This window comes from Gigantopelta aegis, chromosome 2, assembly GCF_016097555.1.
Source record: "Gigantopelta aegis isolate Gae_Host chromosome 2, Gae_host_genome, whole genome shotgun sequence".
NCBI classification, from domain to species: Eukaryota; Metazoa; Mollusca; class Gastropoda; order Neomphalida; family Peltospiridae; genus Gigantopelta; species Gigantopelta aegis.
This window is the reverse complement of record NC_054700.1, coordinates 27,174,443-27,194,358: the sequence shown is the minus strand read 5'-3', so window position 1 is coordinate 27,194,358 and position 19,916 is coordinate 27,174,443. Positions and strand designations below refer to the sequence as shown.

General features: G+C 36.3%; 1 protein-coding gene across 1 annotated transcript in view; it reads left to right on the top strand.

Annotated features, from left to right (window-relative positions):
• The window catches only part of LOC121383301 (alpha-aminoadipic semialdehyde dehydrogenase-like), a 53,964-nt gene extending 34,746 nt beyond the window's left edge, over window positions 1-19,218 (top strand). Inside the window, exons 14-19 of the mRNA XM_041513235.1 lie at window positions 3,953-4,059; window positions 5,813-5,929; window positions 6,647-6,744; window positions 10,151-10,224; window positions 16,340-16,415; window positions 17,063-19,218. Coding sequence (XP_041369169.1) covers window positions 3,953-4,059; window positions 5,813-5,929; window positions 6,647-6,744; window positions 10,151-10,224; window positions 16,340-16,415; window positions 17,063-17,117 — 527 coding nt within the window. The 3' untranslated portion in view covers window positions 17,118-19,218. The remainder of the gene's footprint in view (window positions 1-3,952; window positions 4,060-5,812; window positions 5,930-6,646; window positions 6,745-10,150; window positions 10,225-16,339; window positions 16,416-17,062) is intronic.
• Window positions 19,219-19,916: the final 698 nt, after the last annotated feature.

Here is a 19,916-nt window from a genome sequence, read left to right as displayed (position 1 = left end):
TCACATGCTATCATTCCTGTCTTTGGGGTGGTGGGGGGCAGCTTGATAGATGTACCCGATCTCACATGCTATCATTCCTGTCTTTGGGGTGGTGGATGGGCAGCTTGATAGATGTACCCGATCTCACATGCTATCATTCTGTCTGTCTTTGGGGTGGGGGGGGCAGCTTGATAGATGTACCCGATCTCACATGGTCTTTGGGGTGGTGGGGGGCAGCTTGATAGATGTACCCGATCTCACATGCTATCATTCCTGTCTTTGGGGTGGTGGGGGGCAGCTTGATAGATGTACCCGATCTCACATGCATTCCTGTCTTTGGGGTGGTGGGGGGCAGCTTGATAGATGTACCCGATCTCACATGCTATCATTTCTGTCTTTGGGGTGGTGGGGGCAGCTTGATAGATGTACCCGATCTCACATGCTATCATTTCTGTCTTTGGGGTGGTGGAGGGCAGCTTGATAGATGTACCCGATCTCACATGCTATCATTTCTGTCTTTGGGGTGGTGGGGGCAGCTTGATAGATGTACCCGATCTCACATGATATCATTTCTGTCTTTGGGGTGGTGGAGGGCAGCTTGATAGATGTACCCGATCTCACATGCTATCATTCCTGTCTTTGGGGTGGTGGAGGGCAGCTTGATAGATGTACCCAATCTCACATGCTATCATTTCTGTCTTTGGGGTGGTGGAGGGCAGCTTGATAGATGTACCCGATCTCACATGGTCTTTGGGGTGGTGGAGGGCAGCTTGATAGATGTACCCAATCTCACATGCTATCATTCCTGTCTTTGGGGTGGTGGAGGGCAGCTTGATAGATGTACCCGATCTCACATGCTATCATTCCTGTCTTTGGGGTGGTGGAGGGCAGCTTGATAGATGTACCCGATCTCACATGCTATCATTCCTGTCTTTGGGGTGGTGAGCTTGGGCAGCTTGATAGATGTACCCGATCTCACATGCTATCATTCCTGTCTTTGGGGTGGTGGGGGGGGGGGGGGGGGGTGGTGGGGAGAGCTTGATATATGTACCCGACCTCGCATGCTATTATTTCTCTGACCATGCATGCATATGGTTATTTTTATTGGAACATACTGACAATACAATTGGGTTTAACCATGGCAATTTTTTTATCATGGCCTTAAAACATAAATGTTAGTTGACAGCCATATGACTTACCAGAACAAAATTAATTTGTGTGATATAACAATATACAAGACCCACACATTCATGGGATAAAGGTTCCTCCATGAAATAACGTGTTGACTATAAAGTAATTCTAGCCCAGACTTTGTTGGCAACACTTACTAGTTATGAGTTTCACATACATGTACATGTATGAAACCTGTAAACCCAAGAAGGTTGCCATATCCTTTGCCCCAATATCATCAGCTTGATCATAACTCAGTCCAAAAGACATAACGCTTTCAAATAAACTGTCTTAATATACATCCTATTCTGTGAGCTCAGCACCACACTGTAAGTGTTAAAAAGCAGGTAAATACTGTAAAGTGCATGTACTGGTGCGCATAGACGTTGTCATCCTGAAAAACAAAATGGCATCCATCCTGACGTGCAAAGGACACAACAGTCGGTGCAAGGATGTTGTCACAGTAGTACTGCCCAGTGAACATGAATAATATGCAGCTGGGTTCTGGCAGTCATGGTGATGCCACCCCACACCATAACGGACCCTCCTCCAAATTGGTCATGAGGACACACTGTCATCGATCATGGAAATCTAGTGTGAATCTGGACTCGTCTGAAAACATTACCCGAGCCGAATGCCTGTTAGCCCAATGTCTACAATGTGTATATCATTGACGTCTGGCAGCAATGTGTCTCAAAGTTCAGTGTGGGGTAACGTAGGGTCAACTATGTGGATGTTAATCTATGCAGTCTGTTATGAATAGTCTGACCATACACTGTAACGCCAGTTATAACAAGCTGTCTTGCAATTTGATTGGCGTAATGAAGCATTCCAGAACCAGAGTTGTGGCCCTTGGCCGTTCTGAACGGGGATGATCATCCACATTTCTGGTTTGTCGATATCGGGCCCACAATCGGCTAATGACTGATTATGACACATTAAGTCTACGGGCCACAATTTGCTGGGTGGTGCCAACTTGGAGAATGCCTACAGCCCTGAGATGTTCCTGACGTTGGAGACGTTGCATTGTTGTAAAGTTACACAATGTTGTAAAGAATGACACCAAGGTTATGATTTATTGTTCCAGTAATAAACAAGAAAGAATATTGCCAATGTGCACACAATGTACAAACTAAGTGTCCAATTTCAAATCACAACCTTTGCACGTGCAACATCACGTCATGTGCTTCGTGATCAAAACAATCGGTGCATTTTTTTTTATGCTCTTTGAGTGGGATCATTATCAGCAATGGAAACTAATTTGGTGTACTTGACTGGTGACCGTCTGCATTATGCCTACAGTGTGTTAACTATAATAGCAAATCATTGAGTACCAGTGAAAACAACATGCTTACAGTATTTCTTGGAAATAGGTTTTGTCTGTTCAGCTCAGATGTGCATAAAATTACATGTAAACTGATAAGTAGATTGATGGTATATTGATGATATTTAGATTTTAGAGATTGGTGAACAAAAATGGCGACATTTCTGGAGGTGATTGTGTGTGTTTTTGAGTTGCTGATTTTTCTTGTTTGTTTGTTTGGGTTTGTTTACTTGCCATCTGGTCTGGTGGAATAAACATTTTACTAGTCTTATGGTGAAAAAACACTTGCCACAGGTGTTGGGCTACCATATTCTAGAATCCCTGTATATAGTACTGATAACAACTGCGCAAGCAGTATACTACCACTTGTGTATTAGCAACATGAGGTGGTGCTCTAGCATGAAGGTGGCTAATTGAAAATGTTCTTAGTCTTCTTACCTATGTTGATATTTTGTCATGGGAGAGTAATCCCTAAAACTAATAGTTACATGACCCTCTTGCTAGTGTTGTACTTTCACAGAATATGGTATGTGCTGCTCTGTCTGTGAAAATCCCTTGTTGCTGATGGAAACATTATAGTGCCTGTTTGAAATCCAAAAGGCTATAGTTAAGTGAGCCAGTATGATTGCTAACAGAGCCCCTGATGAGATATGAACCCTTCATTGATGACTGCTCCATCCTCCGATTACACGAGTCTCTAACAATTGTGTAAACACTTTCACCAATACAGAACACAATCCCCAACCATAGCCAATCACAAGTTGCCCCAACAAAAACACATGCTTAGACACAAGTAGTTTGCTTCAGTTAAAGGTTGCACACCTCCTTTAATTATTCTGTGTGATTCAATAGTATTTCTATCAGAATATGATTTTTGATGCAGCAGTCAAGGGGCACTAACTGTAATGTGGAAAACTTCATTATTAGTCCACCTAAGAGGTTTGATCCTTCGATCCAAGCATTTCAAGTGAGCATTTTACCAACTGAGCCCAATCCCATCCTTTAAGCAACTTGGTAAAGCATACCAATTATTTTATTTTGAGGTTTTGTTTAATAAAAGTTTATATATAGAGGATGTTTCATGTTTTTTGTCAATTATGATTTATATCTCATCGAGTGAAGTTTGCAATCATATCTCACAAGTGATGAGTGTGATATGATTGCAATCACTTGATGAGATATAAATCATATTTGACAAAAAACATGAAATTTTCTATTTATTATATAACTTTTGGCAATTTACCTTTATTTTTAAAATGCCAGCAGCAAAATAGTTCCGGCTTTCTTACAGTGAAGATAACACTTTCTATACAGTGACGATAACACATTTTAGAGTGAAATAGTGAAATGTTCACTCTAAAATGTGTTATCGTCACTGAGGGACTGATTCAACTTTTATTACACTGATATTTTAAGATATTTCACTAAATGTTATATAATAAAATGTGTTCTTTATTTGTGTCAAATGGTTTATTGCAGAGGGAATTCTGTATGGGCCTATGCACAGCCAACAGGGTATTGACCTGTACAAGAAAGGTATTGCCGATGCGACAGCTGCGGGAGGGAAGATTGAGTATGGTGGAAAGGTAAACTTAGAATACATGTATACTTGATGATAATGTTGGCAATCGGTTGGAATTTCATCATCGATCACCGGTTATAATCGGTTAGCATCAACCGATCAACTTTCGATTACACAATCGGTTAGAATGATATGAACATCAGAAGAATTTTAATTATTAGGATCATGTTCTATTGCCATGTTCAATGGGATCTATTGTCCCGGCAAATTAATGTTTAATTTTACTTTTAATAACTATTTAATATCTTTTTTTTTCAAGTACACATAAAAACAAATATCATCTCCATAATCTAAACTGCAGGAACAGTTATACAGTTAACATTTACCCACACAAATGATTATGAATTTTTGTAATCGATCACCACATCGGTAGACCCAAACCGATCAGTTTTTAATTGTTACCGATCATTGGATCATCTCTAATCAATGACCTGTGGGCAGTACTGTTCATCTTTGTACAAGTGAATTAAAGTACAAGCTTGGGGCGTACGTCATCAGTTCACTTGTGCAAAATACACCACGACTGGTACATCAAAAGCTGTGGTATGTGCTATCCTGTCTATGGTATGGTGCATATAAAAGATCCCTTGCTGCTAATAGAAAAGAGTAGCCTATGAAGTGGCGACAGCGGGTTTTCTCCCTCAATATCTGTGTGGTCCTTAACCATATGTCCAACGCCATATAGGCCTAACTGTAAATAAAATGTGTTGAGTGCGTCGATTAATAAACCATTTCCTTCCTTGTGCACAATAAACCATATTTCCTAGTTATCTATAGCTGGGTATTCTTTGTATAACCCATTGTCATTCTGATTTCATGGGATGTTTTTAAATATCATTTAAAGGTACAATTTTTCCAAGTTAAGAACGAAGAGAAAGTGAAATGCATATCGTGACTTCACAGCATTAAATCATTGCCTGTGACATGACATTCTAAACTACATGTATGTCTGCCTGAAGAAAGGTCACATATCCTGGCCTGCATCTCTCTGCTATATGGGTATTATATTGTGGCTTAATCTGTAATGTTTATGCGATGTCAGGCTTTTCTTTTGATGTGTTGTTGTTGGGTGTTATCTGCTACAAAGCGAAGACACATCAGTTAGGATTATTTTAGATTTTCACATTTTGCCTTTAAATTATTACCACAAAAGATTATCTGAACTTGTTACACACCCTCACCTATGGGTAAAGTGACATCATTTGTGATTTATGCATACATGCATCAATGAATGTATGACAGGTAAGACATTTGAATGTAGAATGTAAAGGCATAATTTTTTAGTGATTTCCCTAGAAATTTGGCAAGGCATGGTAGACCAAACACTTTTGGGGTATTTTCACCATTTTCGGGGCACTCGTATTTCTTTAAAAATAGACAAAAATTAATTGAAATAAACATAAATGTAATTTATGTGTTTGCTTTAATAAATGAATGGCAAAAGATATAAAAGGCATATTTTATTAATTAATAATACCTATTTTGGTGTTTTATATAGGCAATTTTAGAATTAATTACTGAAAAAGGCTTCTGTAATCTCAGGGTAGCATGGTGCTGATTAAGGCAAGATGGCACAAGACTATTGAGGCATGGTACCGCACCATGTTAAAACAAGCTAGGGAAAACACTAGCATTGATCTCTGTGTGCAATATTCCTTGTGAATTTAGCTTGAAGGGAAACATTGAGATATCATAATGCCTTGATCACTGTATTAAATGTAATAACTAGGTTAAAATCAGTCATTTTCTTTCTTCAGGTTATTGACCGTCCAGGCTACTTTGTCGAACCAACAATTATCACAGGACTGAAGCATGATGCCGAGATTGTACATCGAGAAACCTTTGCACCTATTGTTTACATCCTCAAGTGCAAGGTATTAACAATTGTTACCAACTGTTATTTCAGCGCACAGTTTGGAGATTAAAAAATTAAAGTAGCATAAGAACACTTTGTTTGCAGGGGTGGGACGTAGCCCGTTGGTAAAACGTCTGCCTGATGTGCAGTCTGTTTGGGATCAATCCCCATCAGTGGGCCCATTGGACTATTTCTCACTCCAGCCAGTGCACCACGACTGGTACATCAAAGGTCATGGTATGTGTTTTCTACTAACCCACTGTCCTGGACAGACAGCCCAGATAGCTGAGGTTTGAGCCTTAATTGGATATAAGTACGAAAATAAGTTGAAATGAAAATAATGCTAAGCTAACATTATATGGCTTGTTAAAACGTATCACGATTTGACAGGCTAGCAAGGTAACAATTTTATTATTTTCACAACATTGTGGCAGAATATTGATGAAGGTGTGGTGTGTGTTATTTCAGAATATTGATGAAGGTGTGGTATGTGTTATTTCAGAATATTGATGAAGGTGTGGTATGTGTTATTTCAGAATATTGATGAAGGTGTGGTATGTGTTATTTCAGAATATTGATGAAGGCATGTGTTATTTCAGAATATTGATGAAGGCATGTGTTATTTCAGAATATTGACAAAGGTGTGGCATGTGTCATTTAAGAATATTGATGAAGGTATGGTACATGTTATTTCAGAATATTGATGAAGGTGTGGTACATGTATGTGTTATTTCAGAATATTGATGAAGGTATCAGGTGGAACAATGAGGTGAAGCAAGGATTGTCCAGCAGCATGTTTACCCGAGACCTCAGCAATGTCTTCAAGTGGATTGGGTTTGTGTCTTGTTTATTTCTTAGTTGTCAATTAAAGAGATTCTTCTCTGTCTGCTGCCAACTAATAGAGCCCTTTAATGATTAAAATTATATTTCTAACACACTTTTAAGTTGGTGAGAACATTATTTGTTATTTTTCATAACACACACACACATATATATACTGATGGAAAGAAATAAGGGAACACATCAAATTGTAGACCAAATTTAATTCAGAACTAGCGTAGTAATGTCTGTATTTCATACCAAGTTGTAATGTGGGACTGAATGTCTGTAGTGTTGAATGAGCTGCCCATATGTTCCCAGTTAATTTCTGACAATATGAACTGATTTTTGATGCAGTCATTATTTCCCTGTTGCTATCTGTGTGATCCTTTATTTCTTTCCATCAGTATATATATATATATATATATATATATATATATATATATATATATATATATATATATATATATATATATACTGAACAAAAAAAGAAACTTCCGATTTGTACATATAGTATTTGTTGTGTTAAAGAATTCATTGTGTAATGAAATTATATAGGTAGTATTAGCCTTGAGCTGTATTATCAGGATTCATGAATTTTATCGATTATTTTTGCACTGTTAATCGTCGATAACGTGAAATTCAATTTGCACATGCATGCATGGTTCAACATGTCCCGTGTAGTATTCGGTCAATTTGTTTTACTTGTCTTACTGACATTGTTGTCAAGTGAACGAAAACGTTTCAAAATTTGTAAAAAAATTAACGTTTTTTACATTGTGGCATTTTTAGTATGCCAAGAATACCCAATAATTTACGCGAACGGGCGATTGGCATGCTTGATGCTGGCATTCGACAGAAGACGTTGCAAGGCATGTTGGGAGTTCTAGTCGAGCGATACGAAATCTTCGCGTAAGATTTTGAAAGACAGGAAGCACCAACGACTTGCCACCTCGTGGACGTCCGCGTGTTACAACACATGGTCAAGACCGCTATATCATGAACACGCATTTGCGCAATCTATTCCAAACTGCCACTGCTACTGCTGCTAACACACCTGGGCTTCACAATAACCGAATCAGTTTGCAAACTGTTCGTAATCGGTTTACATGCACGACGTCCTTACGTCGGATGCGTTTTAACGCAACGTCATCGTCTAAATTGTCTTAATTGGGCACGTGTACACACTCGTTGGATACGGCGACGCTGGAATACCGTTCTTTTTTCGGATGAATCCCGATTTTCTTTACAACGTGGTGATGGCAGGGTGGGCGTCTACCATTGGAGAAATGAACGCTATGCTGACTGTTGTGTTCTTGAACGAGATCGTTTCGTGGGTGGGGGTTCTGTCATGGTCTGGGCAGCCATTGCCCATGGTTATCGTTCACCACTAGTCGTCATTGATGGCAATTTAAATGCTCAACGTTACCGCGATGACATTCTCGCTCATCACGTCATTCCTCTGTTCCATAACAACGCCAACATCTCGATTTTTCAGCATTTTTCAGCACGTTAGTGACAACATCAAGTGGGACCGATTGACAATTTTATTTTTCCACACCCCTGCATATAACATATATATTTAACTAAATTGTGGTTCAGTTAATTGTTTAATGACCTGTGATCCAAGCATGGTATACAATCGAACGCCGAGGAAAGGTGGATGGGCAACAGCAGTTGGTCGAATTAAGGGTTTAGATCAAACAAAGAATGGTACATTGACCACTTGGTATGGATTTTATTAAGACTGTTTCTACTCAGATACAAATGTATATGTATTTTTCTATAATATAACTATGTTTTGCTTCGTTTTTAAAATGTGTAATGTTTAACTGAATTTTTTGCACTTAAGATTTATATATATAATGTTTGGCTAAAAGTAACAAAAGATCAAAAATGGTATCTGTTTTAGTATTTAAAAAAAAATCAAATGCAACAAAATCCAGTGAAAGTTTTACATTAGGTATGTGTTTACAATGGTTCAATAACCAATCTAAAAAGGCATTCCAGAACGTCTGAACACTGGCACATTCCCAAAATAAATGTTCTGTTGATTCTCTATTTTCCTGACAAAAAGTAGAGTTCTCACTGTCAATAATTTAACAAGATAACAAATCTAAGAATTCCACTTTCAAGCCAGTTCTTTTTCACCAAGGTTCTATTAACAATTTTTATATGGCAGTTATAGAAAATTGTTCTTTTAATAACTTTCAAAAATTCACCAAAATCCCCAAAATACAATCCTTCCAGAATAGATTATTAATATTTTTATAACATTTATATGGGAAACTATTAACAAAGACAGCAATGTTACTAAGTTGTGGAAAGCATGCAAAAAAAAAGAGTGGTTTCCATTTTGGATCTTTATAAATTTCCAATTTTCATAACCCAAGTAATTTTTAATGCTTTAACATAGCTAAATATATCAATTATTCCTATAGACCCCCTCTTTAGGAAGTTTGCACATGGTTATTCTTTTTATTCTATCTTGTTTTTTATTCCAAACAAAGCTAAGTAATATTTTGTTTAATTCTTTAAGGAATGAATCAGAGGGGTTTACTAATATGTTAACAATAATTAACTGAGCTTAGATATTAGCTATTCTAATCTTCTCATCGATATATTAATATTTTGTTTAATTTCAAATAGCTTAGAGTTATAAATAAGTGTGTCTATTTTGGAAGATCTGTACTGAAAATACATGTAGTCCCTATATAGTGCTATAAATGAACAAGGGTTCCATTTCACATGGTGATTTGGTAAACATCTTTAGTCTTACAGTACAGTTCTTACAGAAATCGATCCAGATTACTTCAGATTTATCATAGTTAATGTTCCAAATAATTCTGCAAATATATTTAAAATATCTATTGTCTCTTCAAAAGATATTCTGGTACCATCTAGTATAAAATCTGTATCGTCAGCGTACTGTGAAGTAAGATATTCCTTGTCATGTATTGAAATGCCCTTAATTTTCTTAAGACAGTGTGTCCACAAGTTTTATTAAGTTCCTTGGCTTAGTTTTAAAAAAACCCACATTATAGTAGGGATTGCCATCGTTGAGATATAAATTTCAGTAGGTAGAAAGCATTAGCGATGGCACTTTTGTAAAACACATCAACAATGGCAAAATATATACACCAGGTGTACAGAATCTGCCAGTATTTAACATCTTCACATTTGAAATATGTTTAAATACAGCAAAATAACTTTCAGTCATATGTATTTTCTGCAAATGTCACTTTAAAAAAATAATTGCTCAAACTTGCCATTGGTGGGCTGTTTCACACATGACAATTCTTTAAAAAAATTTGCTGTGGAGATAAATTCTTACATTCGAGCCCTGTTATAGTATTAAATTATACTATAATATAAATTATGAAAAATAAATTAAAATTGTTTTGTGTCTTAATTTATTCAGACCAAAAGGTGCAGATACAGGAGTTGTGAATATTAACATTCCCACAAGTGGTGCAGAAATTGGAGGAGCTTTTGGTGAGTATTGAAAATGTTCCTTATATAGTGCTTGGAAATTGGTTGTACGTATTACCTTTTAGTCCCCTGCAGTTGGACGGTTCCATCCGGAGGGGACAATAGGTTTCAGGTTTCATCTTTCATGGTGATTTACCATTTTTTACAGCGTTATGGCCCTTGAACTTAGGAGATACGAAAATATGTTTTACGGACATTTTTTTGCAATAGCTCGAAATATCGACCAGAAATTTTGTGTATAGCTTTATCAGGTTTGACTTTCATGGCAGTTTACCCATTTTTCACAGAGTTATGGCCCCTGAATTTTGTAGATAAAATGTGTTGGGGCCCGGTATAGGTGACATGTACTCTAACTCATGTACTTTAGCAGTACTCTAAAAATGCTTGTTTTTAAATGTATAAAGTGATAATATTTGTGTTAAAATGTTATCAAAGCAGATATCTGTTTATGAAAGTTAGACATTATTTTATGGAAAGTTAGATATGATTAACTTGTTAAATTGAATATTGATATCAGGTACGATGGCTGGAAGTTCATTAAAGTTACATTTCTCTTCCTGCTCCATGCACTTTTATAGGCTACATTATCTTTAATACACATGTATAATAAAGTAAAATAGATTGTTCCATCAATAAACGGTATCAGTGGTGTGGCAGTTAGTCCAGCCTAGGTAATGGTTTCACAATCCACTACCGAACCCATATTTTTAAAGCTATCTTAGCGCTATGAAATTGTAAAACCATCGTAGAGTGTGACGTCATAGTTTACGTTGATTTTATGATTTCTTAGGCTAAGATTGCTTCAAAAACATGGGCCCAGGTTCTTACCAAGGGTAATCTTTTATTGGGTTAATGAGGAGGTGTGAAATCTCTACACAGATGGCTAACATGTGTGGTATTCTGGATTTAAGCATGGAAATTAAGTTATTTTATGAAACAGTTTATTTTCCGGCCTGTTATACGCACTGGTGTATAAACCGCACCCCTTATTTTTAGACAAAGTTCCGACCTTCGTCCGTACATAAACCGCATCTTTAAATAAACTGCGGTTGAAATAAAGCCATAAACTTAATTACAGTTATTTATTGTTTGTATTTAATAATAATAAAGAGATCCATTCTCCCTTAAATTTAAACAATAAATAATTGTCGATTGTGTACGTGGCTTTCAGTTTCATTTCACCTAATCGTAAGTTTCGTAAACAAAACACACTGTTGACAAAGCCCGCTATTTTTATGAAAATATTAACAAGAACTTGGTAATGCATTGTTCGTAATCTTGCATTAGTTGCAAAGAAAAAAAAATACTTGATAACATTTTATTTGTTAAGGTCCGGCTTTTGCAATTGGCCGTAAATGGCCATGACCTTGTATCTGTCACGTGATTTGTTTAGGCTGCCAAAACTGGCTTTTTATCTGGAAATAAACCAATATGCATTAAAATTGTTTTTGCTACAAACTATAACACCGACTATGAGGCAAGTGCTTCATTTTACGACACACCAGACACACACGTTTGATGTTACTACTAACAATAAATGTTACAGTAAACAAACTAAGAAACTTCGCGATCGAGTCTATTTTTGACACCGTAAGTATAACAATACACATGTGTTATTGTTTCTAGCTGACTAGAAGATTAATAAAGAGCCATTCCATCGTAATACTTCAGTCCCAGTCATTTGGTATGCCATATTTTATTATGAGAATGAAACAAAAAAGTGCTGTAATTATACGCACGGCATTTACCGTAAAATTAAATAATACAAACCGAAGTGGTTTATAAACCGCACCTTTGCAATTCATTTTCCCGATCATAGTGGCTTAAAGAAATGCCGGAAAAATACGAAGGTCTGTGTCGTGGCGTATTCGTGTTACAGCCACTAAACCAAAATTAAATACAAAACCCATGACATATTTTTCTCCTCAAAAGCAACATTTCATTTAAAGTAGGGACCAGCAAATTCGGGTGGTGTGTGTGTTTAAAAGGGTACCCATAATTTTGTGTATATACCGGTGAAAAGGAAAATAGTGTGGCAAAATTTGTTTAATAAACTGAAACGGAACCAAAAATTTAGTTTTTGTAAACTTCTGATTCAGTTGCCCTATATAAAACTGTTAAACGGTTAAATAAAAAAGTTATGTTGGTGCTATGAATAAAATGTAATGATTATACTCCATGTGTAAGGTATCTTGTACATGGACAGGGTATCTATAATGATTATCATTATTGCCTTAATGCACCCAGTCTTAATTTCCTTTTAAATGTTGTAGACAACATTATTAATTACAGGGGAATCATGCGGCATCCCCCAACAAAGTTAGAAATGCCCCCAAAATCCAGTGTTTATTAGAAATAAACTAAATTTATTTATTGATAGTGGGGACATATAAATATTTGTTCATGAAGTGTCGAGAGTACAGGACACATTAATTCCTAGTGGATTGGATTGAAGTTTCTACAGAAGCAAATAAGCATACATGTAGCTGTTATACATGTAGGAACACTCACAATGAGTCTTTCTGACCCAATAGGAAATATACTGAAAATAAAATTCACATAAGCACAAAAATAGGTAAAAACAGGTAATCTCTGATGATGCTGGTAGTTTGCAAAAAGTATGATAAAAATGAATGAATAAGTCGTTAGATGCTGGGTATATGATTCAAGAAAAAGTAAAAAAGTTTAATAGAATACTATAAAATGTAAAGGGGTTAAAAAATAGCATATTGCCCGACGCCCAAGGCCACTGGAGTTTGATGGTTGGGCAAATGTTTATAAATAAAAATAAATGTTTTATTTTAACGACGCACTCAACACATTTTTTTACGGTTATATGGCGTCAGACATATTATGGTTAAGGACCACACAGATTTTGAGAGGAAACCCGCTGTCGCCACTACATGGGCTATTCTTTCCCATTAGCAGCAAGGGATCTTTTATTTGCACTTCCCACAGGCAGGATAGCACGCAAATGTTTATAGGCAAGATCTTACTTGCCCCCAGGCATGTGAACTATTTAAAAATGAAATTCTTAATAATACGGTATTACTTTAATTTAGCATTCAGTCGAAAAATAAACATGTTTCCATCAATGCGCTTCACTATCTTGTTAGTGTATGTAACAACCAATTGTCTACTAACCGATTACGGGAATAGCCGACAAATTGTGATTGTGTACAAAAAAGATAATACCAAACTTTCATTGTACTTATTTTTGGTCTATACATAGATCAAGCTTGATTTGCGAGTTTTGATCAGTCTATGAAATAAATAAGCCTATGTCCCAAAATCCAATAGAAGTTATTTTAGCTGGAGAAATAAACAGAAGTCTGAGTTGGACAGTTGTAATCATCAAATTTTCAGCTAACAACAAGAACAAAATAATGTCATCCAATGCTTGCTTCTTTTAATTAACACAGCTATTAATTAATGGCATGTGCTTAACATGTATGAAAACAAAGATCTGAAGATAAAAACTGGTCGAAAATGCAACGTTTTTCACACGGTGTGTTAATTTGAATACATATATTATGCTCGTTTGGGCTGATAGCAAGCGTTCCAAGCTGTGAATATAGGTTACGCTGTATGGTCATCAAGACACAGTCACACAGATTAAACACTTTCATCTTCACAGTCCTGACCCTGCCATTAGCCGACGTACATTTAGGCCTACCGATACTGTTCCCACGACCGGCCTCGGTGGCGTCGTGGTAGGCCATCGGTCTACAGGCTGGTAGGTACTGGGTTTGGATCCCAGTCGAGGCATGGGATTTTTAATCCAGATACCGACTACAAACCCTGAGTGAGTGCTCTGCAAGGCTCAATGGGTAGGTGTAAACCACTTGCACCGACCAGTGATCCATAACTGGTTCATCAAAGGCCATGGTTTGTGCTATCCTGCCTGTGGGAAGCGCAAATAAAAGATCCCTTGCTGCTAATCGGAAGAGTAGCCCATGTAGTGGCGACAGCGGGTTTCCTCTCAAAATAATGTGTTGAGTGCGTCATTAAATAAAAAATTAATTTCTTTCTGTTTCCACGATCACAATGGACGTGCGTGTTCTTGATCATGTGTGCGAATTCAACACACTGAAATAAGTTTAGTTTCCATTTATGCAAACAACTGCCGTTTCTCACAAATTTACTTCAAGATTAACTTGCACATGATGATAGTCCAGGCCCTGCCATTGAGGTCTGTATACACTTTCGTAGGCATAGACTTTGAGTTTGGGATACCCCTAGATTCAAGAATGTACTAAGTGGAATTCTGAAATTTGTAGCTTAACCCTGGAAAAAAAACATTTTCCAAAATGGCCACCATCGAGCCAGTGCCAAAAAAGAAATGCATATAACTTTTGATAGGAATATAGTAGAAAGATGATTTTGGTGTCCTATTATTGGGTTTTCTTGTATATCAGTCCAACACAATGGTGGTGTCAAAAAACATTTTAGATGTTGCTTAGTTAACAAAATCCAAGATGGCCACCACCCAAACTCCGACAAATATGAAAACGTGTATAACTTTTGAAAGAAATGTAGTAGAAGGATGTTGTTGGTGTCTATTATTGGGGTTTTCAAAACAGTGATGGTGTCAAAGAACATTTTGGATGTTGCTTATAGTTTACGAAATCCAAGATGGCCACCACCCAAAGTCTGTCCAACTTGAAATCATGTATAACTTTTAAAAGAAAGGAAGTAGAAATGTAGTAGAAAGATGATTTTGGTATCTATTGTGTGACAACATACGACACTACGTCGACGTGTGAGAAGCAAGTGTATTTTTCCCATGCAGTTGTTAAATAAATGAGTAGTGATTGGATACATTTGCCAATAAATACTATTGGTTTCATCTCTGTATACATTTGTTTATCCTATAACTTACCCATCATATCCATGTCATAAACCATGTAATAATTTAGTGTATTAACCTACATATACATGTATGTAATAATGGTATGCAAATTTAAAGGTTTATGCAAATTTGCAAGGTCTCTAGGTAATAATTAATGTGTTGCTGTCAGTGAGCCATTTGTTTACAAGCCAACAAAACCTGTATACATGAGCCTAACGTTTTCATAAAATTTATTTAAAATGCAAGACATCAAACGAGTTTTTGCTAATTTTGACTATATGTCATATTATCAATGGAGGTGAATTTAGTGCTTTGATTTACTAAATATCAAATGAACTTTTTTTTAGAAATGTTATAGGATAAATAGAATTCACTACTCATGTTTTTTAATAGGTAAAAATATTAACCTCGTCTAGTTAATCAGTATTTGTCTTGGCAGACCGGCCTCGGTGACGTCGTGGTTAGGCCATCGGTCTACAGGCTGGTAGGTACTGGGTTCGGATCCCAGTCGAGGCATGGGATTTTTAATCCAGATACCGACTCCAAACCCTGAGTGAGTGCTCCGCAAGGCTCAATGGGTAGGTGTAAACCACTTGCACTGACCAGTGATCCATAACTGGTTCAACAAAGGCCATGGTTTGTGCTATCCTGCCTGTGGGAAGCGCAAATAAAAGATCCCTTGCTGCCAGTTGGAAGAGTAGCCCATGTAGTGGCGACAGCGGGTTTCCTTTCAAAATCTGTGTGGTCCTGATCGAACCATATGTCTGACGCCATATAACCGTAAATAAAATGTGTTGAGTGCGTCATTAAATAAAACACTTCTTTCTTTCTTGTCTTGGCAGAGCCTCAACAAATACCAATGAACATGGACTCTTTTGAAATTTTCCATATTAAAAAACACTTATGATGAATCCTCTATACATGTATATTCCACAGAACTCAGATTACTTGTATCAGAATTCTTCCATGATACATAGAATATAATACAATACATATATATTAAGCTGGTATAATGTATTATTATAATAATTACATATGACATATTATACTTGGGTCCAGTATTATTCATTTATTCACTTAAACAAGCAAATCTTTTGGATGGGCAAGTGGAAAAATATTTTTAAAATATTTTTTCAACCCATGAAATGTAGCATTTTCTCCCCAAATTAATAATCGGTTTTAATGAATAGTGTTTAGTAAAGCAATAACCAGGTGGGTTTAATTTCGATTACAACTTTTCAACTTTGAAATTGTTTATTTGTGTAGGTGGTGAAAAGCACACAGGAGGTGGCCGTGAGTCTGGGAGTGATGCCTGGAAACAGTACATGAGAAGATCAACATGGTGAGTTGACATAGCAGAGTAGAGAGAGAGAGAGAGAGAGAGAGAGAGAGAGAGAGAGAGAGAGAGAGAGAGAGAGAGAGAGAGAGAGAGAGAGAGAGAGAGAGAGAGAGAGAGAGAGAGAGAGAGAGTATGAGAGAGAGAGAGAGAGAGAGAGAGAGAGAGAGAGTATAGAGAGAGAGAGAGAGACAGACAGAGAGACAGACAGACAGACAGACAGACAGACAGTACATGAAAAGATCAACATGGTGAGTATATGAGAGAGACAGAGAGAGACAGATTGATTCAGTAATTAATATATTACATCATTATTACAATCACCTACATGTACAAGTTAGCTAATATAACTTCCATTTATTAAACTGTATTAATACATGTATAGATAATAATATTGTATTGTTATTGTTATATATCACAGTATGAGAGAGAGAGAGAGAGAGAGACAGACAGACAGATTGATTGATTGAGATTCAATAAGCAATGCATTTTGTTTCTTTAAAATTTTATGTACATTTATTATCATCACCATCAAGTTAGATAATGTGACACCCATTCATTAAATAAAATTAACAAAACCATTGATGATTGTATAGATAATAATATTTAATTGTAATTAGTTCCTCTCTTTTTTGTTTCTGTTTTATTTTTAGCACCATCAACTTCAGTAAGGAGCTTCCTCTTGCTCAAGGCATAAAGTTTGAGTAAGCCAAAGAGTCCAAGAAGTGCTGAATATTTACAAAAGAACAACACAGAAATTTGTGTGATTTGTGGGTCTGATATCAGATAACAAATGGATTTTATCTGAAGAATGGATTTGAAATATATTTTATTAAATTATACAGCTATTTCACATCTGCAGTTATAATGTTAGATAATATACTGAACCAAAGTAAAAACATCATATATATATGAACAGTTAGGATCATAATGTGTAAATATAAAACGAATACAAAGAATGAATATGGAAATATTTTGATTTAATAACAAAAGTAGGCAGTATAAAGAGTTGGATGTGTGACCCATTTATCTGTGTAACAACATGTTTTCAATCTCAAAATTCAAAACCAAAAATGTCTATTACAGTGCCTCAGTTGAGTAACATTTATGGCACAAACGGCAGCATGACAGTGTCTCATTGGCAGCCTGACATGCAAACAGTGCATTCGGTATTCACCTCTATTGTTGGATCAACATGGCACCAAGTTCCTGTTGAGTCTGAGGTTGGTTTATCTTGTTGCAAACACTAGTACTTCTTCAAAGTGCATCCCAAATGTGTTCAATTGGATTGAGGTCAGGCAATCGTGAAGGCAACACCATGCCATTGATGCCTCCATTCCTTAAAATAATTGCAAGTTCAAGGTTTGACATTGTCATGCTAGAAGACGAGATAGTACAAGTTTACAAGTAATCACTTGGCTATGATTTTGTAAAATCATTGTGGGTTATGGCATCACTGTGTCACACACCATAGCCTATGACAGTGCTAAGATAGCTTTGAAGATATGGCCCTAGTTCTGATAAACAGCTGCATTTAGGTTTCTTGAATAACAAGCAGTGGAGAAGGCACCTATCGACACCAACCCACCAGCAGTATACATGTATTTACCTTACCAGCCCAAACCCTATGTTTTAGCAGCTCTCAGCATACATGTAAATCTAGATCTGTAACTAAAAACGATATGATTCCAGACCCTTTGGGTCCATGAGATGTTGTTGGTGTGATTCGTCATCATTTATCCTGTGAATGGCCACTAGCTGTGCTCAACACGAGTAGCATGCAGGCAGTTTCTAATGGATTGGGCAGACATCTAAAAAGTTCATTCCTAGTTGAAGTTGCCATCATGAAATGACCATGCAGTTGGCTTAACCAGATGTGACATCATACATGATCATTCATTTAGTTCTTCCAGTGTTATTAGTATGCTCTGCAATGGGTGTCAATAGTTATGTGTGAAACATTGTAGACATGTGACCCATGGCACTTGAAAAGAAACTTTCAACTAAAACACTATTAATATTCAACACACTGGTAAATTCTGTTGGTAAGGGGTGTATGTTTTTATTTATAAACATTGTTATTACACAGGATTCAAATTTAAAGGCATCCATGCAGCAATTAAATTGGTTTATTTTAATACACTTGTTAAAGTGTATATTGTTGCCCTGCCTTTTGGCCGTCAAAAACTCTCCATTGCACGAGACCAAATGGCCTTGCCCTCTTGTTTGCCCAAATCAATGCCTGCAGACAAATTTACATGACCTATGGGTATAATTTATATTATATTTTAAGAATGTGATGTTTTCGTTTTCATTCAGTATATATCAAACTGGTAGGAACAAAATGTATGTTACAAAAGTGTGTATGATTGGAATTTTGCTTTGAAGTTTTTGATTTCACTACGTATATACGGCATTGTATTATTCTAATAAGGAATATCTATTCATTAATATCATGATCACTTGAATAAGAACAATATTATACATTTTAGAAGATTTAATGCTATATTCAAGTTTTGTTTGTTTTGTTTTACAATGTATTTTGAAATCTTATTACATTGGAGGTGGGTTCAAGATTTTACTTTAGAAGGTGTGCAAGTAAAAAGAAGTGGATCACTTTTGCATGTTGTCAGATTGTTTAACAGTGAGGTTTTTTTTCTGATTGAATCAGTAATTTCAGGCTAGAGTGAAGGAGATGTGTGTACTTACTGTAGGTTTGATTTTTTAATGCAATTTGTTTTTCTTTACATTTTACTTTTGAGATATAAGTATTTATTACATATTATATAACTTTCGCCAAAACAAATGCCAACCAACAGCATTAGATTTTACATTATCAATTTTTCAAAAAAATGTGTCTGTTTATTTTTTGTGAACAAGAAAAAATGATACATTTATTGTACATTTGGGTTTTGTTATGGCGCAATTTGAGAACCATTACTTTTATGCCATCTCTGTCATTCTTATATACAGGAAAGTTTTCCACACTTGCTATGAGAGTTCAGCAAGTGACTCTTTCAGCTACACACACATCAAGCACAAATTGCAGGCCATACAATTTGGCACAAACGATTTTGTCGTTCGTCTGTCGGTTATGCAAAACCAATATCAACATAAACGACAGCTCGTTGATGTAAAAGCTGTAATAATTCGTAAGAATATCTTTTAAAAACATTATCACTGTTTTTGGAAGAAAAGAAGGTTATATTGTCAGTGTGAGAAAGATACTGCAAAACCAATATCAACATAAACGACGGATTGTTAGTGCAAAATCTGTAATCACTCGTTAGAAAATTCAAACGTGTGTTGGCTAATATATCAATATTGTGGAAAACTGCGTCCAGTGGGAAATCCCTGATCTATGTGCTTGATGGTAATGTTCTAAACAGCCTTTTCTCCATCGTTCAACGTTCCATCTATCTCCTTCATGACCACCGTCTACTTTCGTTAAAAAATGCTACCTGCGTTAGCACGCCACTGACATATTTACAATTTATGGAAGTTTGC